We start from the raw sequence: 22,710 nt of genomic DNA on the forward strand, positions 1-22,710 counted from the left end.
TCATGCACACTTAAGCACACACACTGGGCTGGCCATGGACTCCCCTAAGCTCTAGATATTAAAAATGGTAGGATTTTGACTTATTGGGATAGGACAGGATGAATACAAGCAGCAGAGGAATTAGCCTATGGAAAATGACCTGGCCTAGCTTGAACCATTAAGATGCAATACAGGGCTATTCAGGGCCCTTGGGAAGGCAAGAGAACTGTACTTCCCCCGCTGCCCTGAGCTGTGACAGAGACAGGGGATTTGGAAGGTTGCTGGGGTCACTAGGTGTGATGCTGCAAGAAGAGTTTTGAGGGGGGGGGCTTTGGCAGAAGACCTCAAGTAGCAGCAGGGGAGGAGGCACCACAATTTGTGCTGGCTGGCTGAAGTTATTTTGTGAGAGTTGCCTTGGATTCCACTGCTGAACTCATGTAGAAAACAAGCCCCTATTGGAGCTTGTTAGGGGCTTGTTAAATGCATTCCCTCCAACTAAATTCCTCTGCAAATATGTGAATAAATCATGTTTCGTAAAGCTTTGGCAGCATCCGCCCTGTCTTCAAATCTTAAAATGAGGTTGAGGGCCAAGCAGATCCCATCAACCAAGGTCACTCAGAGTCCATGGGTTTAGGCGATAGGGAAGTTGCTTGCCTTTATTTAGCCCCATCAGAAGGCAAAGGGGGAGGGTTCTGGCCACCAAGGTGGGGTGGGTGTGGGTCAAGGAATTGTTCATAAAGTGCCCCCAGCTAAAGCCCGGTGGCAAGATTTGGATTTGGAATATGCGACAAGAGATGGAGTAGGGTGGACCACCAAGGGGAAGCAGCAGGAATCCTGAGCTTCTGTTTTGAAGTGGCCACAGAAACTCTTTTGGGACTTGTGGGTATGAGTTTGGAGACTGCGACTGTTATGTACTGAAGTTCTCATCCTGGGCCAGCAGGGGAATACTGTAGATAGTTATGAAAATGAAGGATCAAAGGTGACGTTCAGTGTTTGGATAGTTTTTATGCAAATGAAGGATCGAAAGTGACGTTCAGTGATTGGATACTTTTAGAAAGTTGCTACAGTAACGTTGTACTGGAGCTCTATATAAGCAGGCTGACTGAGCCCTTCAGTTCATTTCTGTTCTGGCCTCTGAATAAAGAAGAGCTGTTTGAAGAATCGCTGTGTCGTCTGATATGTTCACCCACAACTTAACAGTGACCATAATCCTACAAGAGCCCTAGGAAGACTGAATGTGGACTGGGAACTGTGGAAGGGATGTTTGATTTACTTAAGGGGAAGATTTCTGTGGAAACTCCAGGCAAACTACTACAGCAAAGGGAATCTTTGTAGGCCCTGGCAAAGACCTCCTCCCCTCTTGGTGACAAAACGAGACCAAGGACTCACACATCACGATGTCTACTGGGATTTCAAATGGCCACAACTTTTATTATCAATTTCAGATGTAGGATACCTTGGCTTAGGCATTGGGCATCTATCCCTCTCAGCCCTGCAGCCGGGGGAACTGAGGCACAGCGGGGTTCATCAGATCAGAGGGGGCACTGCAAAATGCATGTTTACACAGCAAGCCCCCCCCCCCGCGCACCTTTGGGGCGTTCACTGTGCCAGTCACTCCCTTCACAAACCTCCTTTAATGGGGAACCCTGAAAACGCTGTTGCAAGGAGGGAAGAGTCACCATTTCGCGCTCCCCTATGGGAAAGATAGACTAAAGGATTCTGCCTAAGGTCTAAAACCACTAATGTTGTGAGAATTGATATGGGGAAGATGAAACCTGCCATGCGGGGGGAATTCCTTTCCGGTCCTTTAACAGCAACCATCATAGGACCGTAGCAACGCCTGCAAACCTGAAAAGGTTAACCTTTAATAAAGCTGGTGATCACAAAGAGGGTCAGGTGGGTGGAGCTCCAGAGCCAACTGCACACTCAGAGCAGGCTCCGCCCCATATTCCAACCCGTGGAGTGGAGCAGAGTGAAGCCTGCTCACCTGCGGTCTGCTCACCTGGCCCCACCCCCAACAGCGCTGCGGATAGGTGTGTTTGATCAGGGGGTTTGGCGGAACCCCCAACGCTCCACGGCACCGGGAAGGTGGGCCACATCCTGCAAATCCCAGTGAGGATCGGGGTTTGCTGCACGCCAGGGGCCTCAAATAGCACCCACGGAGCGCTTATTTGGACTCTAGGGACTGTGGAGTGATTTACATAGAGGCTTATATAAGAATTGCTTATACAATCTTTCTGTGTGTCCAAAAGTTGTTTGAGATACATAACAGTCTGGCACATGTACCAGAGATGACAGCTGGAGAAGGGGCAATATTATGGAATGATTCATTTTCAACAACACTAGAAAATTGTATATATTCCAAGTTCTGCTGATGCAATATTTTTGTTCCTGGCAAACTCTACACTCAGGGGAGTGGGAGGGTTTTATTGTGGTTGTTATTTCTGTACATTGTCCGGAAAAAATCAATAAATCGTGTATTTGGTTCCAATGTAGGTGGAGCAGTGTGTAGTTTCTCCTTAATCCGTAGCCTCTTCTATCCTATTTAAACAGCAAGTGTTCACACATTTCCTTCATTCTTCACCAAGAGAAGCAGCTGCCACCTACTACAAAACTTTCTGTGTGAATACCACGAATACCGGTAAGTCTTGGAGATTTACTGGGCAGCAGAGGAGAGAAACTACTTTAGAATTTGGGGCATAAGGGAGGGAGTACTTTTTTGTGGACCTGCAGTCTAATTACCTCTTTATAATTATAAAGGATATAATCATAAACTCTAAGGTGTATATTTCAGCAATAACAATACAAGTTAAATGAAGTTTCTTTTAATAATCCAACAATCAGACTACTAAAACAGATCATGTATTACAGCAACAGACCTTGAATCTAAAAATAACATTAATGCATATTCAAACAGAATCTCTCTCTGCACAACTGAGGCAAAATCCCAGGGGAGGTGCTTCTTTGTGGAGCTGTAGTCTAACTACTTCTTTATAATTATTGGGAGCTAATGATATTCCCTGTGTGATATTGAAGTGACATGGCGCCTTCTGCAGTGATGGAGGAAGGGGGCGAGCCCCCTCCCCGGGTGCCATCTCTGAGGAGGCGTGACAAGAAGGCACCCTACGGGGGGCTCACCCTGCCACTCCCAGGCGCGCACCGCCATCGTGCTGCCACTGACACATGCGGACGATCCTCTGTTCGTGGCAGCACCCTTCTCCGCCGTCCGTACAGCACTCGGGCGCTGCCACTGGCAAACCGACCAGTGGCGCATGCACGGCGCCGCTCAAGCGCCATACGGCATACCGTAACCCTCCACCACTGCTGCAGCCGCAAGCGAAGGTTCCCTCTGATGACTCTGCAGCTGCGAGCAGAGGATCCCACCGCCATACATACGATGCGAACGCATGCATGGTATGTAACAGTGCACACATGGTACGTAGCATGCGCCAGCATGCGCCAGCAGGCTGTTTGCCCCGCCCCCTGCCCTTGGTGCCTGTTCTCCTTCCTTCACCACTGGCTTCCCCAAGGCTTTAGGGATTGGTATCTCTGGTCCCTCCAGCAACCAGAACTCAGTCTCCTCTAAATGTCATGAAACACCTTGCAGGATGAGATCATGATGTGATCCAGAGGCAGAATCCCCATTCCTACCAGATTCTGAACTCATATGCAACATCTTGGGTTTGGAAGGGGCCCATGGGTGTCTTTGAGAACGCAGATGGGACTGCAAGGGACCTCTGGGTAGGGGAAGGATTCAGCAACAGAGAAGCTAGAGCTCCCTGGAACATTTCTTTTGTAAATAGCTTATCAAGTTTATCTTATATTAGGAACATCCATCCCGACCTCCAGATCTCTTTCAGAATACAATCCTATACAAACTGAGTGTTTCTGAATAGCAATGAGTAGGGCTGCATATAATCACCAGGAGACAATGGCTATCTCAATGCTTTGTGATAATTTATTTCATAAGGGAGTTTTGCATTGTGTGGAAATGTATGTTCTTTTGCCTATCACTGACTCTGCTGTCAGGCTATTTTAATAGGACCTCTTGAGCTCTAGAGTTATGGCCCCAGAAGAGGGAGAGAGGAATAGCCACTTCTTTAGTGTCACGCATAATCTTATAAACTTCTGTTATGCCCCTATTTTTATATTCCTGAATCAAAAACACCCAAATGGTGGAGTTTAGTGGCTGATCAGACTACCAGCCCTTCTTGTGCAGAGTGAGGAAGAGACCCAAGAACACAGGATCTATACCTCACTCTAAGGTTCTTATTTAAGCAATAACAGTACAAGTTAAATGAAGTTCCTTTTAATAATATAACAACCATTGTACTAAAACAAACCACGTATTCTAGCAGCTGAGTTTGAATTTAAAAATGACATTCATGCATATTCAAAAACACTTTTCTCTGCCGAGCTGTAGCAAGATCCCAAGGTGTTCCAGGGACTCACCCAGTGCTCCTTTGGAAAATTAAAGACATGGTAGAGACTGTTGTAGCTTTAAGAAATATGATTTATACACATATTTAAACCTTCAGTCTGCATGGAGGGGGTGCAGATCTAACAGCATGGCAATCCCAAGCAGGATGCTCATCTAGTCTTAACAATCTGCACCTCCTGGACACGTTGGTGTTTGAAGGAACAAATCAGACGCCACAAGAAAATACGAGGGGGAATAAAGAATTGGGGAATCTCTTCTCTTACCCCACAGCCCCCATAGATGTGTCCTTCCATCCTGTACTAGCTCTGAACCTCAACAGTCTGGCACTATAATACTATTTGCTATGAAAGCTGCTAAGAAATCTTACTTTGCAGCTTCCATTGCATCCGCTAGCTCTCACCCGGCACAACTTTTTAAAATAATTAGGTCAATAACGTCCTTAGGAGGACAACCAAATTTAAGCACAAATTTGACCCACAGCTGTGAGGCATTCGCGAGTTTTTTTGCGGAGAAAGTCCTGTTGCTCCGCCGTGACCTCCCTGCCAATTTAGATACAGTGGCTGAACTGGAGGCCCCTCGACTGACTTCAGGTCCAGTGTTGGACCATTTCGATCGGATACTCCGTACTGATGTGGATAGATTCCTCCAAGTTGGTAGGCCCACCACCTGCCTCCTTGATCCGTGCCCGTCTTGGCTGATTAGGGAGTGTCCAGATGTTGTGCGGACCCCCCTGGTTGAAATTATCAATTTGTCCCTTGACACGGGGACATTCCCAGGGGAATTGAAGGAAGCAGTGGTATGTCCACTCTTAAAAAAAACTTCATTAGATCCCTTAGACCTATCCAATTACCGCCCAGTTTCAAATCTTCCATACCTGGGTAAGGTAATTGAGAGAGCAGTTGCTGAACAGCTTGGTAGGTTTCTGGAGGAAACATCGGCATTAGATCCATTTCAGTCTGGTTTCCGTCCTGGTTTTGGGACGGAGACGGCTCTGGTTGCCCTAACAGATGATCTCCGTAGACAACTGGATCGAGGCGGGTCAGGACTGCTGATCCTTTTAGATTTGTCAGCAGCCTTTGACATGGTCGATCATGATCTTCTGGACCACCGCCTTGCAGACGTGGGGATACAGGGCATAGCCCGTAACTGGTTGTGCTCTTTTATCTCTGGTCGGGGACAGAGGGTGGCACTAGGGAGGGAAATGTCGTTGCGCCACTCCTTGGTGTGTGGAGTGCCGCAGGGCGCAATTCTCTCCCCGATGCTTCTTAACATCTTTATGCGCCCCCTTGCCCAGATTATCCGGAGCTTTGGGCTGGGCTGTCACCAATATGCTGATGACACTCAGCTCTATCTGCTGATGGATGGCCACACTGACTCGACTGAAACTAAATCCTTCGAAGACAGAGGTCCTATGGCTAGGTCGGGATGGCATGGGGATGAGGGACCAACTCCCTTCTCTTGCGGGGGCCCAATTAGTGCCATTGCCTTCCGTTAAGAGTTTGGGTGTAATCCTTGATGCCTCCCTTTCCATGGAGGCGCAAGTTACAGCAACAGCCAAGGCGACATTTTTCCACCTTCGCCGCATCAAGCAATTGGTCCCTTACCTTTCCCGCCCCGACCTGGCCACAGTGATCCATGCGACGGTCATCTCCAGGCTTGACTAGTGTAATTCGCTCTATGCGGGGCTGCCCTTGAAGCTGTCCCAGAAACTCCAGCGGGTACAGAATGCTGCAGCGAGGCTCTTCACGGGGTCTCTGCCATGGGAGCATATTCACCCAGTGCTTTTCAAGCTGCACTGGCTCCCGGTGGAGTACAGGGTCAGATTTAAGTTGCTGCTTTTGACCTTTAAAGCCCTTCACGGCCTAGGACCCTCGTACCTACGGGACCGCCTCTCCTGGTATGCCCCACGGAGAGCCTCAAGGTCCATAAATAACAACACCCTAGTGGTCCCAGGCCCTAAGGAAGTTAGATTGGCTTCAACCAGAGCCAGGGCCTTTTCAACACTGGCTCCGGCCTGGTGGAACGCTCTGCCTCATGAGACCAGGGCCCTGCAGGATCTGATTTCTTTCCGCAGGGCCTGTAAGACAGAGTTGTTCCGCCTGGCCTTTGGCTTGGAGCCAATTTGATTCCCTCCCTCTCTCTCTCTTTTTCCCCCCTTTCTTTTCCTTCTCCTCCTGCGGTGAGGCTACATTTTAATATTTTAATGTTCCATTATTTTAATGTATTTTATTTTTGTTTTTAAGTTGTAACCATTCATCTTGTTTTTATTATTGCTTGTAAGCCGCTCTGAGCCCGGCCTTGGCTGGGGAGGGCGGGGTATAAATAAAAAATTATTATTATTATTATTATTATTATTATTATTATTATTGCTGTAGAGCATTAACTACTGAGGTTGAGGGTAGGCAAGTAAGTTTATCTGCCCCTTCCAGTGCTGTATGGGAGAAAGGGTGGTGTCAGTTTATGCACACAATGAGAGAAGCAGCTTCAGATCTGAATTTTGCTCCTCTTTCCAATATATTCTGAGCTGTTAGGCAGTCTCTTCCCATCACAGCTGAGATAGGAATTAATTCGAACAGCAGTTACCAGCATGGCACTCATGAGTGCCTGGGTGCCCTCGTATGGTGCCCACAAAAGGTCTCGGTAAATATCCCCTTGAAATCCACTGGCTCAGCCTCTCCATTTAATGGGCTTCAGTATTGAATGCCCACTCTTTAATATGTTCTGAACAAGGGAGAGGTGCAAAGAGCTTCTTCTTTGTGAGCAAGCACAGCAGTGATGGATGTCGGTGTTTTAGCCACAATGAGCCTTCAAACAAGCATGGATTTTCTGCAAAACCTGGATCTTTCATTTCCCAAACGGCCATTCCCTAAAATCACAAGGCAAACTGTGTTTAAAACTTATCAGCCTGTCAAATACAATTTATATTCCTTGGAAGGGGTGGGTGGGTCTCCTATCAAATGGAGAGAGAAATAGATAGAGAAATATGTCTTGACAAGCAGAAGATGTTTGGTTCGTCTTTCAAAGCACCTCACAATTTCATATTTGGCACTGGCAGGTATATTGTGTTAAAGCACTGAGACTGTTTACTAAAAGGTCAGCAAATTCTGTTAATTCTTTCATTATCAAAAATAATATACATTAATAATAAAGTAATTGCAAAGAGTAAATAAATGATCAATTTGTGAAATCTTCTGATCTTACTGAATACATTGCTTTCTTTTCCTAGAATCAAGCACCATGCCAGAGATAGTCCCTAAGAACAAAGCCCCAGGGGTTGATTTCTGTGGGGTAGATGAATATTACTACATTGTCCGCTCAGACCTGGGCTGCTACATGAGGTCCACCAATTTCCATGAGGGCAAAGACCTTGAAGTGTTTAGCCTGCACAGTTCCTGCCAGGGTGGAGATCACTACTTAGCCCATGAGGATGACCTATTCTACATCATCAAAGGAGACAACTATCGCCGTGTCAGCAACATGAATGGAGACTTAGGTTCTGTAGTATACAGCCTCCATCCCAACTGCCGCGGAGGGGACCATTACCTCTCAGCCTTTGGATCCTTCTATATCATTTTCCAGAAAAGAGGTGTTTACCGTCGGGTCAGTAATATGCATGAAGATACAGATGCAGTTGAATACACACTTCACCCAGCTTGCAAGGATGGTCTCTATTACTGGGGCATCAAGGATTACTATTACTTTGTAAAACCCCATGATGAATGGGGGGTCCAGTACTATAGATGCACCAACTTCCATGAAAATTTGGATGCTGTTACATACTCCTTCCATAGAGATGTTGTGAACATACTGCCTGGAGGAATGGCTATAAGCCGAGGCCCAGCTTATGGTAAGTGGGAAGCTATCAAGACCATCTCCAATGACTCCAACACTCCCATTGTATGGAATAAGAAGATCACTAAGAAAGTGGGATACAACAAGCAGAAGATGAGCAGTGTGGAGCACAATTGGAAGGTTTCCATGACTGCCTCATATCAGTCAGGCGCACTCACTGAGGCCATTGCCAAGTACCAGTTCTCTCTCACTGCTGAGTATGGTGGGAAGAGTGTCAACACAGAGCAGGAAGACTGGAATGAAGCCACTGAAATCGAAGAAGCTATTAATTTGACCCTGCAGCCCAATGAGAAGATGTACATATGGCAATACCAGCTGGGTTTGGGCAAGGAAACGGTTTTGTTCTGCCGTGATATGAAATTTTCAAGTGATTCTACTCCACCTACAGATATTCCTTTGCCACCTTCCAATAAGTGAAAAGAAAAGTGTTAGGCCAAAAGGCACCTTCAAAGGCTTCCTCTCTATTATAACATTTAATTGATTACTATGGGCTAATATTTAGACAATGTAGAGCTCTCATCAGGGGGAGTTAGCTGAGTAGTATATAGACATGCATGAGCTAAACACGAAGTGAGATTAATGATTACTAGACATATTATATACTCTCATATGGACATACACATCCTGCTAGGCTACAGTTAGAAAAGCATATCCTAGTTTGTTCATGATGCAGGTGATCCAAGCTGAATGCCTTTCAGATAAGCTACTATTTCCTGGTGCCTATGAATCCCTTTGCCAAATTTGTGCCTTCATCTTAATTTGTACCTGCTGAACTCTGGAATCTGTCCCACTGTTCTACAAATCAAATAAAATGAATAATTAATGGATTAAAAATGTGTTCTGTGCGCTTTTCACACTTGTGTACAAAATGATTTTCAACATATATTTCCCAGAAGACAGAAATACCTTCTTCCTTTTTCCAGAGTGTATTGAGGAAGTGGGGAGCTCTATGTACAATTTCATGCTGGTGTGCCATCAGAAACCTTCACTTTTTTACATCATAGTTTTTAGCTGTCTCCAATTCTGAGGGTTGGCTTAGTTCAGAGAAGGGTCCAGGGGCCTGATCCAGCACCACAAGCACATTTTTATTTCCACTTCCCAACCAAACCCACAATCCCACTAATTCGGCAGCAGCAAAACCAATCTAAAGATCAGACACAGTGTTCAGGTGGTCAGAGAGATTTATGCATGTGTCCTGTGTTCACAGGCATGAGAGTGTGAGGTGACCACAGCCACTTTGGGTCACTCACCAATGGCATTCTGGTCCTAGGGAGCTTCCTAAGGGTGAATGTGCCCTTATAGCTAAAAGCAATAGCTCTTTTAACCCCGCCCCCTCCCTCTCCTAGAGGTGCTAGGAAGGAACATTCTCTTTACTCTGGTTGCCAATTGATTACTAGCCCCAATTCAAATGCTGGTTTCGACTTACGTGGTTCAGACTCTCAGTACCTCAAGGACCTCCCCATCCCATATCAACCTACCTGAACTCTGCAGTGATCACTGGAAGCCGTTCTCTGTGCCGAGGGGGCGCAGCAAGACGTGGCCTTGCCAGTGGTAGCCCCTGGTTGTGTAGAGCTCTCCCTCATTAGGCTTGCCCGCTAATGATGTCATTTGCTTTTGAATGCCAGGCACATACATTTTTCTCCTGGCTTCTGATTCTTTGAATCAATGCGATTTTTATCTATTCCTTTTATTTCATTTATTTTAAGAAATTATATCCTACTTTCCACATCATAGGTCTCAGGTTGTCTTTAACAATAAAATGTACCATATACAGAATTTAAAACATCACTTTAACTTCCAAAATTTAAAACCTCAAGAATTTTAAATCTCTCTATCAGAAAAGAAAAACAACCACCAGCAGTGACCATTTTAAACTTCCGAGAAGCATTCAGGAAGCAGAGGCCCTCTGAAATAAAACAGCTAGAGTGTGGTGGGAAGAGACCCTAGAACACAGGAACTATTCCTCACTCTAAGGTTTTTATTTCAACAAAAACAATGCAAGATAAATGAAGTTCAAACTCTACAATTCTAGGATTCTGTTTCCTTTTAGCAATCCAACAACGTGCCTACTAAAACAGACCATGTATTTCAGCAACTGAGTTTGAATTATATAATTACATTCTGAATTACTCGTGCACACTTAAGCACACACACTGGGCTGGCCATGGACTCCCCTAAGCTCTAGATATTAAAAATGGTAGGATTTTGACCTATTGGGATCGGGCAGGATAAATACAAGCAGCAGAGGAATTAGCATATGGAAAATGACCTGGCCAAGCTTGAACCATTAAGAAACAATACAGGGCTATTCAGGGCCCTTGGGAAGGCAAGAGAACTGTACTTCCCCCGCTGCCCTGAGCTGTGACAGAGGCAGGGGATTTGGAAGGTTGCTGGGGTCACTAGGTGTGATGCTGCAGGAAGAGTTGGGGGGCGGGGGCTTTGGCACAAGACCTCAAGTAGCAGCAGGGGAGGAGGCACCACAATTTGTGCTGGCTGGCTGAAGTTATTTTGTGAGAGTTGCCTTGGATTCCAGTGCTGAACTCATGTAGAAAACAAGCCCCTATTGGAGCTTGTTAGGGGCTTGTTAGATGGATTCCCTCCAACTAAGTTCCTCTGTAAATATGTGAATAAATCATGTTTCGTAAAGCTTTGGCAGCATCCGCCCTGTCTTCAAATCTTAAAATGAGGTTGAGGGCCAAGCAGATCCCATCAGCCAACGTCACCCAGAGTCCATGGGTTTAGGCGATAGGGAAGTTGCTTGCCTTTATTTAGCCCCATCAGAAGGCAAAGGGGGAGGGTTCTGGCCACCAAGGTGGGGTGGGTGTGGGTCAAGGAATTGTTCATAAAGTGCCCCCAGCTAAAGCCCGGTGGCAAGATTTGGATTTGGAATATGCGGCAAGAGATGGAGTAGGCTGGACCACCAAGAGGAAGCAGCAGGAATCCTGAGCTTCTGCTTTGAAGTGGCCACAGAAACTCTTTTGGGACTTGTGGGTATGAGTTTGAAGACTGCGACTGTTATGTACTGAAGTTCTCACCCTGGGCCAGCAGGGGGATACTGTAGATACTTATGCAAATGAAGGATCAAAAGTGACGTTCAGTGATTGGATAGTTTTTATGCAAATGAAGGATCAAAAGTGACGTTCAGTGATTGGATACTTTTAGAAAGTTGCTACAGTAACGTTGTACTGGAGCTCTATATAAGCAGGCTGACTGAGCCCTTCAGTTCAGTTCTGTTCTGGCCTCTGAATAAAGAAGAGCTGTTTGAAGAATCGCTGTGTCGTCTGATATGTTCACCCACAACTTAACAGCGACCATAATCCTACGAGAGCCCTAGGAAGACTGAATGTGTGAATTAACCAGAGTGGACTGGGAACTGTGGAAGGGATGTTTGATTTACTTAAGGGGAAGATTTCTGTGGAAACTCCAGGCAAACTACTGCAGCAAAGGGAATCTTTGTAGGCCCAGGCAAAGACCTCCTCCCCTCTTGGTGACAAAACGAGACAAAGGTCTCACACATCCCGATGTCTACTGGGATTTAAAATGGCCACAACTTTTATTATCAATTTCAGATGTAGGATACCTTGGCTTAGGCATTGGGCATCTATCCCTCTCAGCCCTGCAGCCGGGGGAACTGAGGCACAGCGGGGTTCATCAGATCAGAGGGGGCACTGCAAAATGCATGTTTACACAGCAAGCCCCCCCCCCCGAACCTTTGGGGCGTTCACTGTGCCAGTCACTCCCTTCACAAACCTCCTTTAATGGGGAACCCTGAAAACACTATTGCAAGGGGGGAGAGTCACCATTTCGCGCTCCCCTATAAGAAAGATAGACTAAAGGATTCCGCCTAAGGTCTAAAACCACTAATGTTGTGAGAATTGCTATGGGGAAGATGAAACCTGCCATGTGGGAGGAATTCCTTTCCGGTCCTTTAACAGCAACCATCATAGGACCGTAGCAACGCCTGCAAACCTGAAAAGGTTAACGTTTAATAAAGCTGGTGATCACAAAGAGGGTCAGGTGGGTGAATCTCCAGAGCCTACTGCGCACTCAGAGCAGGCTCCGCCCCATATTCCAACCCCTGGAGTGGAGCAGAGTGAAGCCTGCTCACCTGCGGTCTGCTCACCTGGCCCCGCCCCCAACAGTGCTGCGGATAGGTGTATTTGATCGGCGGGTTTGGTGGAACCCCCAACGCTCCACGGCACCGGGAAGGTGGGCCACATCCTGCAAATCCCAGTGAGGATCGGGGTTTGCTGCACGCCAGGGGCCTCAAATAGCACCCACGGAGCGCTTATTTGGACTCTAGGCACTGTGGAGTGATTTACATAGAGGCTTATATAAGAATTGCTCATACAATCTTTCTGTGTGTCCAAAAGTTGTTTGAGATACATAACAGTCTGGCACATGTACCAGAGATGACAGCTGGAGAAGGGGCAATATTATGGAATGATTCATTTTCAACAACACTAGAAAATTGTATATATTCCAAGTTCTGCTGATGCAATACTTTTGTTCCTGGCAGACTCTACACTCAGGGGAGTGGGAGGGTTTTATTGTGGTTGTTATTTCTGTACATTGTCCGGAAAAAATCAATAAATCGTGTATTTGGTTCCAATGTAGGTGGAGCAGTGTGTAGTTTCTCCTTAATCCGTAGCCTCTTCTATCTTATTTAAACAGCAAGTGTTCACACATTTCCTTCATTCTCCACCAAGAGAAGCAGCTGCCACCTACTACAAAACTTTCTGTCTGAATACCACAAATACCGGTAAGTCTTGGAGATTCACTGGGCAGGAGAGGAGAGAAACTACTTTAGAATTTGGGGCATAAGGGAGGGAGTACTTTTTTGTGGACCTGCAGTCTAATTACCTCTTTATAATTATAAAGGATATAATCATAAACTCTAAGGTGTTTATTTCAGCAATAACAATACAAGTTAAATGAAGTTTCTTTTAATAATCCAACAATCAGACTACTAAAACAGACCATGTATTCCAGCAACAGACCTTGAATCTAAAAATAACATTAATGCATATTCAAACAGAATCTCTCTCTGCACAACTGAGGCAAAATCCCAGGGGAGGTGCTTCTTTGTGGAGCTGTAGTCTAACTACTTCTTTATAATTATTGGGAGCTAATGATATTCCCTGTGTGATATTGAAGTGACATGGCGCCTTCTGCAGTGATGGAGGAAGGGGGCGAGCCCCCTCCCCGGGTGCCATCTCTGAGGAGGCGTGACAAGAAGGCAACCTACGGGGGGCTCACCCTGCCACTCCCAGGCGCACACCGCCATCGTGCTGCCACTGACACGTGCGGACGATCCTCTGCTCGTGGCAGCACCCTTCTCCGCCGTCCGTACAGCACTCGGGCGCTGCCACTGGCAAACCGACCAGTGGCGCATGCACGGCGCCGCTCAAGCGCCATACGGCATACCGTAACCCTCCACCACTGCTGCAGCCGCAAGCGAAGGTTCCCTCTGATGACTCTGCAGCTGCGAGCAGAGGATCCCACCGCCATACATACGATGCGAACGCATGCATGGTATGTAGCAGTGCACACATGGTACGTAGCAGCACACGCGCATGCGCCAGCAGGCTGTTTGCCCCGCCCCCTGCCCTGGGTGCCTGTTCTCCTTCCTTCACCACTGGCTTCCCCAAGGCTTTAGGGATTGGTATCTCTGGTCCCTCCAGCAACCAGAACTCAGTCTCCTCTAAATGTCATGAAACACCTTGCAGGATGAGATCATGATGTGATCCAGAGGCAGAATCCCCATTCCTACCAGATTCTGAACTCATATGCAACATCTTGGGTTTGGAAGGGGCCCATGGGTGTCTTTGAGAACGCAGATGGGACTGCAAGGGACCTCTGGGTAGGGGAAGGATTCAGCAACAGAGAAGCTAGAGCTCCCTGGAACATTTCTTTTGTAAATAGCTTATCAAGTTTATCTTATATTAGGAACATCCATCCCAACCTCCAGATCTCTTTCAGAATACAATCCTATACAAACTGAGTGTTTCTGAATAGCAATGAGTAGGGCTGCATATAATCACCAGGAGACAATGGCTATCTCAATGCTTTGTGATAATTTATTTCATAAGGGAGTTTTTCATTGTGTGGAAATGTATCTTCTTTTGCCTATCACTGACTCTGCTGTCAGGCTATTTTAATAGGACCTCTTGAGCTCTAGAGTTATGGCTCCAGAATAGGGAGGGAGGAATAGCCACTTCTTTAGTGTCACGCATAATCTTATAAACTTCTGTTATGCCCCTATTTTTATATTCCTGAATCAAAAACACCCAAATTGTGGAGTTTAGTGGCTGATCAAACTACCAGCCCTTCTTGTGCAGAGTGACCCAAGAACACAGGATGTATACCTCATTCTAAGTACAAGTTAAATGAAGTTCCTTTTAATAATACAACAGCCATTCTACTAAAACAAACCACGTATTCTAGCAGCTGAGTTTGAATTTAAAAATGACATTCATGCATATTAAAGAACACCTTCCTCTGCCGAGCTGTAGCAAGATCCCAAGGTGTTCCAGGGACTCACCCAGTGCTCCTTTGGAAAATTGAAGACATGGTAGAGACTGTTGTAGCTTTAAGAAATATGATTTATACACATATTTAAATCTTCAGTCTGCATGGAGGGGGTGCAGATCTTACAGCATGGCAATCCCAAGCAGGATGCTCATCTAGTCTTAACAATCTGCACCTCCTGCACACGTTGGTGTTTGAAGGAACAAATCAGACGCCACAAGAAAATAAGAGGAGGAATAAAGAATTGGGAAATATCTTCTCTTCCCCCACAGCCCCCATAGATGTGTCCTTCCATCCTCTACTAGCACTGAACCTCGACAGTCTGGCACTACAGTACTATTGCTGTAGAGCATGCCCAAGGTTGTGGGTAGGCAAGTAAGTTTATCTGCCCCTTCCAGTGCTGTATGGGTGAAAGGGTGATGTCAGTTTATGCACACAATGAGAGAAGCAGCTTCAGATGTGAATTTTGCTCCTCTTTCCAAGATATTCTGAGCTGTTAGGCAGTCTCTTCCCATCACAGCTGAGATAGGAAATTAATTCGAACAGCAGTTACCAGCATGGCACTCATGAGTGCCTGGGTGCCCTCGTATGGTGCCCTCAAAAGGTCTCGGTAAATATCCCCTCAAAATCCACTGGCTCAGCCTCTCCATTTAATGGGGCTTCAGTATTGAAGGCCCACTCTTTAATATGTTCTGAACAATGGAGAGGTGCAAAGAGCTTCTTTTTCTGAGCAAGCACAGCAGTGATGGATGTCGGTGTTTTAGCCACAATGAGCCTTCAAACAAGCATTGATTTTCTGCAAGATCTGGATCTTTCGTTTCCCAAACGGCCATTCCCTAAAATCACAAGGCAAACTGCTTTTAAAACTGATCAGCCTGTCAAATACAGTGGTGCCCCGCAAGACGAATGCCTCGCAAGACAAAAAAACCCGCTAGACGAAAGGGTTTTCCGTTTTGGAGACGCTTCGCAAAACGAATTTCCCTATGGGCTTGCTTCGTAAGACGAAATGTCTTGCGAGTTTTTCCGATTTTTCCCCCCTTCCCCCCCACTTTTTCTAAGCCGCTAAGCCGTCAATGGGCTTGCTTTGCAAGACGAAAAAACCGCTAGACGAAGAGAATCGCAGAACGGATTCTTTTCGTCTTGCGAGGCACCACTGTACAATTTATATTCCTTGGAAGGGGTGGGTGGGTCTCCTATCAAATGGAGAGAGAAATAGATAGAGAAATATGTCTTGACAAGCAGAAGATGTTTGGTTCGTCTTTCAAAGCACCTCACAATTAATTAGTAATCATTTACCTTTGGCATCATATTTGGCACTGGCAGGTATATTGTGTTAAAGCACTGAGACTGTTTACTAAAAGGTCAGCAAATTCTGTTAATTCTTTCATTATCAAAAATAATATACATTAATAATAAAGTAATTGCAAAGAATAAATAAATGATCAATTTGTGAAATCTTCTGATCTTACTGAATACATTGCTTTCTTTTCCTAGAATCAAGCACCATGCCAGAGATAGTCCCTAAGAACAAAGCCCCAGGGGTTGATTTCTGTGGGGTAGATGAATATTACTACATTGTCCGCTCAGACCTGGGCTGCTACATGAGGTCCACCAATTTCCACGAGGGCAAAGACCTTGAAGTGTTTAGCCTGCACAGTTCCTGCCAGGGTGGAGATCACTATTTAGCCCATGAGGATGACCTATTCTACATCATCAAAGGAGACAACTATCGCCGTGTCAGCAACATGAATGGAGACTTAGGTGCTGTAGTATACAGCCTCCATCCCAACTGCCGCGGAGGGGACCATTACCTCTCAGCCTTTGGATCCTTCTATATCATTTTCCAGAAAAGAGGTGTTTACCGTCGGGTCAGTAATATGCATGAAGATACAGGTGCAGTTGAATACACACTTCACCCAACTTGCAAGGATGGTCTCTATTACTGGGGCAGCAAGGATTACTATTACTTTGTAAAACCCCATGATGAATGGGGGGTCCAGTACTATAGATGCACCAACTTCCATGAAAATGTGGATGCTGTTACATACTCCTTCCATAGGGATGTTGTGAACATGCTCCCTGGAGGAATGGCTATTAGCCGAGGCCCAGCTTATGGTAAGTGGGAAGCTATCAAGACCATCTCCAATGACTCCAACACTCCCATTGTATGGAATAAGAAGATCACCAAGAAAGTGGGATACAACAAGAAGGAGACGAGAAGTGTGGAGCACAACTGGAAGGTTTCCATGACTGCCTCATATGAGTCAGGCGCACTCACTAAGGCTATTGCCAAGTACCAGTTCTCTCTCACTGCTGAGTATGGTGGTAAAAGTGTCAACACAGAGCAGGAAGACTGGAATGAAGCCACTGAAATCGAAGAAGCTATTAATTTGACCCTGCAGCCCAATGAGAAGATGTACATATGGCAATACCAGCTGGGTTTGGGCAAGGAAGCGGTTTTGTTCTGCCGTGATATGAAATTTTCAAGTGATTCTACTCCACCTACAGATATTCCTTTGCCACCTTCCAATAAGTGAAAAGAAAAGTGTTAGGCCAAAAGGAACCTTCAAAAGCTTCCTCTCTATTATAACATTTAATTGATTACTATGGGCTAATATTTAGACAATCTATACTCTCATATGGACATACACATCCTGCTAGGCTACAGTTAGAAAAGCATATCCTAGTTTGTGCATGATGCAGGTGATCCAAGCTGAATGCCTTTCAGATAAGCTACTATTTCCCTGGTGCCTATGAATCCCTTTGCCAAATTTGTGCCTTCAAATTAATTTGTACCTGCTGAACTCTGCAATCTGTCCCACTGTTCTACAAATAAAATAAAATGAATAATTAATGGATTAAAAATGTGTTCCGTGCACTTTTCACACTTGTGTACAAAATGATTTTCAACATATATTTTCCAGAAGAAACAAATACCTTCTTCCTTTTCCAGAAGCTTTTTCCAGAGGGTATTGAGGAAGTGGGGACCTCTGTTTACAATTTCATGCTGGTGTGCCGTCAGAAACCCTCACTTTTTTTCATCATAGTTGTTAGCTGGCACCAGTTTTGAGGGTTGGCTTCATTCAGAGATGGGCCCAGGGGCCTGATCCAGCACCACAAGCACATTTTTATGTCGCCTTCCCAACCAAATAAAAAATCCCCCGAATTCAGCTGCAGCAAAACCAGTCTAAAGATCAGACACAGTGTTCAGGTGGTCAGAGAGATTTATGCATGTGTCCTGTGTTCACAGGCGTGAGAGTGTGAGGTGACCGCAGCCACTTTGGGTCACTCACCAATGACATGCTAGTCCTGGGAGGCTGCCTAAGGTGAATGTGCCCTTATAGCTAAAAGCAATAGCTCTTTTAGCCCCGCCCCCTCCCTGTCCTAAGGCACAAGAAGGAACATTCTCTTTACTCTGCTTGCCAGTTGATTACTAGCCCCTAGTTTCAATTTACGTGCTTCAGACTCTCAGTACCTCAAGGACCTCCCCTTCCCATATCATACCTGAGCTCTGCAGTGATCACTTGAAGCCCTTGTCTGTGTCACACTCCAACAGAGGTGCCGAGGGGGGCTGCAAGAGAAGAGGCCTTGCCAGTGGTAGCCCCTGGTTGTGTAGAGCTTTCCCTCATCAGGCTTGCCCACCGCTGATGTTCTTAGCTTTTGAATGCCAGGCAAATACATTTTTCTCCAGGCTTCTGATTCTTTGAATGGATGCAATCTTTATGCATTCCTTTTATTTATTCATTTTAAGAAATAATATCCCACTTTCCACATCATAGGTCTCAGGTTGTCTTTAACAATAAAATGTACTATATACACAATTTAAAACATCACTTTAACTTCCAAAATTTTAAACCTCAAGAATTTAACATATCTCTCTCAGAAAAGAAAAACAACCACCAGCAGTGAGCGACAGCGCAACAGCACTTTCTCAACCTCACGTTGGGCCAGCCCTCAATTAAATATAGTGTGACTACCTCAAGGTACACCAGTTACACAAATTTCTACAATTTACCTCAGATTATCTAGTGGGGGACATGTATGAGGTAAAAATGATTTAGAGTCTCAGGTAGGAGTTGCTCAAACAAACAAGAAAAGTTTTATTAAACAAAGGAAGTTTATGACACAAAGTGGGTCGGGAAACGAGTTCTTTCAGGTAGAATTTAACTTATTTACTTTAACTATAAGATGTCTCAGGTTTAAACATAACACTTTAGGCACAACTCTTCTTAAACTTCAGTTACTAAACATCAGTTGGTTCACTTCAGGTAGATAAATATTCAGGTTTCCAGAAGAGATGGCAAAATGTTCAAATCAGTTTCTGTCACTTAGATAATACAGTGATCGCTCCCCACATCAACTGGGGGGGGGGCGCCTTTTGCGTGGTGATGCACAGCCTCCCCCCCCTCCATCCCAGTGCGTCTCCCGGGAGTAGGGGCTGGCTTCACCCTCCCCAGGCTGGATACCTGGAGGTCTCCGCCTACTTCAGCCAATCGCCCAATCCCACCTGGGGAGGCGTTGCCAAGGATCGGCCAGGTAGGGGGAGGGACCGCCCTGCCCACAGAACAGAAGATGAATCTTACCTGCGAAGCAGTGCCAGTTGGCTCCAGAACTTCTCCCACCCTGCCCTCCCTCAGTTTAGCCTCCTTTTGCAGGTTAACCTTCAACCTCTTCTCCACAGGTACGTAGGTGCTGCTACGTCATGGTCACTGTTGAAGGGCCAGAAAGGAACTTTCCTGCATTGGCAGCTTTTGCCTTTCCTTTAGTAAAACGTCACAACCTTGATGGTTTCAGGCCTTGGGCGGAATCCTTTAGTCTATCTTCCTAAATGGGAGGCGGGTGCGTGAAGCAGTGACCCACGGCCCCCATGCGGTGGTGTTCCCGGGGTTCCCTGTTAAATGGGTCTTGAGGGGAGGCATTGGCCATATGCCGAGAGGTTGTCATTGCTCTCCGCTGCAATGGCGGCAAAACGAGGGGGGGGCTCTCTGCTTGAACATATTGTGGCGATCAGGGCCCCCGGACATTTGACGGTCTATTGACCCTGTGCCACCACTGTGATTGCCTTCTTTGCTGCCACCACCCCGCTTCTCATGGGTGAAATAAATATTTAATTGCCTCCCCAAGGGGCCCCTGCCTCAGAAGGAGGACCAGGACCTTGGAAGGAGCGCAAACGAAGGCTCTGTACCGGTCGGGAAAAGACAGAGACCACACCAGGATTTGGAAAAAGCAAAGCCTGATCTTTATTGAAAGAACAGGAAAAAAAACAACACAAAAAACTGTTGCAACAGGGTCCCCGCTCACGCAATGACACGGAGTCAGAGACCCCGAACAAAAGGACTGCCTTGATTCTTATACCTTTTGATTCTCATTCAGATCAATAGCAAGGAGGTGGGGGGAAGCGATATGAGGGGTGTGAAGAGTGGATTAACATAAGGTAAGCAGGATGTTGAAAGACTTTCTGGAGGTGTCAATTTGCTGAAGGGCTCAGGTGATATGCGTTGATCTTTGTGTTATTTAATTTTGGATCTGCTTAAAAATGGCTTTTCCTTTATCTACAGGAAAACCTCTGCAACTGCTGATAATCAGCATGCAGATGTGAGGCTGGATGTTTGAGAAGATGCTCAGGAAATGACTTAAATGTTAATGTGAAATCCTATTCTGCATTGCTATCAATTCGGGTGTGATAGCCTGATGTTTGCATACTTTTTGGAAAAATAGGACTGCTTTATTTTGAGCTCCTATTTGTGTGTATTCATGGTATGGTTTGCAGACCCAGTAGGAGGCAGTGTGGTGGATTGAGTTTTGGCAGCCTTTTGGATACAATATTGAGTCAAGTATATATATTTTGAAATATTTAGATTGTTACATTCTTTAAAAACTACATTTTGGATACATTCAGAAAAGTACAGCATAGTACGGCATTTCATTAAAGATACATCCACGAATACATTTTAAAAGGATATCTTCATGGAGAAAGAGGTACACAGGATGATGCATTAAAAGGCACACATTATATTACATTCAATGATACGTGAAAAGACACAGTAAGATGGCATATTCCCAACAATGCATTCTTTAAGGCACAGTTTATTATTGTTGTGGGACTTTGGGGTAGGATGATATCATTCGGATCATTTTTCTTTTATTCCCCTCTCTGACCCTGATTCTCTTATGACACGGGGACACATGGAGTCCAGACAGTTGTTAACATTAACAAATAATCAAGTTTATTTTTAAATGCAGAAACAAGCGTATGGTTTCAGTTTATTTTTCTCTTGTCAGTTTCTCAATCTTAGTTCCTAACAACTCCAAACTGATTACTCCAACTATCTATCTGACTCAACCTAACAATTCCTCTCACTCTCTCACAATACAACTCTACCAACCCACACCGAATCCTCCTTCTTCCTTCTTCAACTCCCAAACCTCAACTCTCAACTCCCAAACCTCAACTGACTCTCAAACAGCTCCCACTCTAACTTTTACTGCCCCCTTGCATTCTCACTGGCCAATCACATCACACCCATTTTAAGTATTTCCTTATGACCCATCCTAGGAGGCAAACGCCACACATATGTTCTCCAGAGCCAGCCCAATCCCCACACATTCTGGATAACCCAAACGTCTCTCTGATCCCCGGCTGGGGACTGAGCCAAGGTCTCCCTACATCCAAAACGTAATAAAGTTGTGGTCAGTTTTATTCTCATAGCACGTTGTCTTGAATCATTATTCTGCTCCGGGGTCGCCTGGGGTTGGAGGGGACTCTGCCTGTCCACGCAATGCTTTCAACTCTATACCACTTCCTTCACAGCTTAATACTTTGGATCTGCCTCTCCTGGCTCAGACTTAGCCCTCCCAGGACACTCCTGTCTGGATATCTTCCCCACGCTTGTGGTCCATAGAGAAGCATTAACCATGCTTCCCCCGGTGACTTCAGGGATACCTCAGGCTATTTCTGAGGTATCCTGGATGTAACATATTCAGGGATTTGTACACGAGTACAAGAACCTTGAGTACAACAACTCTGAACCAAGCCCGTGGCTGATGCAAAGTCGGTGGAGGTCTTTTAACAGTGATGCCATGTGTTCATGGTGTTTGTGGTGGTCATCATGTTTCATGGCCTGAGAAATTTGGCATCTGAGGTGTGCCTCAAAATAGCCCCCTCCCCCCATTTCCACCAGGGAAGAACGGGTGAAGGAAGATGTACATCAGGGACAAGGGAGGAAAAAATATTGACCCCTGCTGCCTCAGTACATCCTGCCGCCTGAGGCAGTCACCTCACCTTGCCTCATGGGTGGAAGAGCTCTGTTCTGTCTTTGTGTTCCTCTTTCAGTTGGGGAAGGATAGATTTCCTTATTGCTTTGTTGGTAGATGAACACTTTTAATTTTTACATATTTTTAAATTGCATTTGGTTGATATTTATGGTGTTTTTCAACTAAAATCTCCCAGGGCCAAAAAACATGTGATGCAAAATAGAAAGCACATCAGGATTTGTACTTATTTATATAATAATGAAGTTAATGGAAATCAACATACATATATGGCCCCTGATTAACCTTAGGAAACAAATTTTCCTTTGTGCCTCAGACAAACCTAACTTGCAGAGTTTATTTTTGCTTACAAATCCTGTCTTAAGGGTGTATTTGTGTAGGAATAGGGTGAGCCTGTGACTTGGATTCAGGAATGAAAGTATTAACCATGTGATAGGAATTTTATGGTCTTAGATATATGGCAACGTTCATAACCACACGTACATAGATCAGCACAGGAAAGCCAACCTGGAACCATTTTGATTCCTAAACTGAGCAAATGTTTCTCTGCATGGTCAAACTGGAAAAGTCTCCCCATTGTCTCTTTCCTCACAAATCCTGTCTTAAGGACACATTTAAGATATGAATAAGGTATG

General features: G+C 45.4%; 2 protein-coding genes and 1 long non-coding RNA gene across 3 annotated transcripts; 2 read left to right on the top strand and 1 right to left on the bottom strand.

Annotated features, from left to right (window-relative positions):
• Positions 1–2,464: 2,464 nt before the first annotated feature.
• Positions 2,465–9,106, top strand: LOC309327254 (uncharacterized protein). Its single transcript, XM_081836402.1, has 2 exons — positions 2,465–2,620; positions 7,647–9,106. Exon 2 carries the CDS (start codon positions 7,658–7,660, stop codon positions 8,687–8,689), a length of 1,032 nt encoding a protein of 343 aa, XP_081692528.1. The 5' UTR covers positions 2,465–2,620; positions 7,647–7,657; the 3' UTR covers positions 8,690–9,106.
• Positions 9,107–12,884: 3,778 nt separating this feature from the next.
• On the top strand, positions 12,885–17,427 carry LOC309327688 (uncharacterized protein). The gene is made up of 2 exons (XM_081837073.1): positions 12,885–13,034; positions 16,298–17,427. The coding sequence occupies exon 2, from the start codon at positions 16,309–16,311 to the stop codon at positions 17,338–17,340; it is 1,032 nt and encodes a 343-aa protein (XP_081693199.1). The 5' UTR covers positions 12,885–13,034; positions 16,298–16,308; the 3' UTR covers positions 17,341–17,427.
• Positions 17,428–20,019: 2,592 nt separating this feature from the next.
• LOC309327633 lies at positions 20,020–20,786 on the bottom strand. The gene is made up of 2 exons (XR_014150603.1): positions 20,686–20,786; positions 20,020–20,613 (listed from the first exon to the last, which is right to left on the bottom strand). It is a non-coding gene; the product is annotated as an uncharacterized lncRNA (long non-coding RNA).
• Between the last annotated feature and the right edge of the window lie 1,924 nt (positions 20,787–22,710).

Source organism: Podarcis erhardii (assembly GCF_964252035.2).
Source record: "Podarcis erhardii genome assembly, chromosome: 13".
NCBI lineage: Eukaryota > Metazoa > Chordata > Lepidosauria > Squamata > Lacertidae > Podarcis > Podarcis erhardii.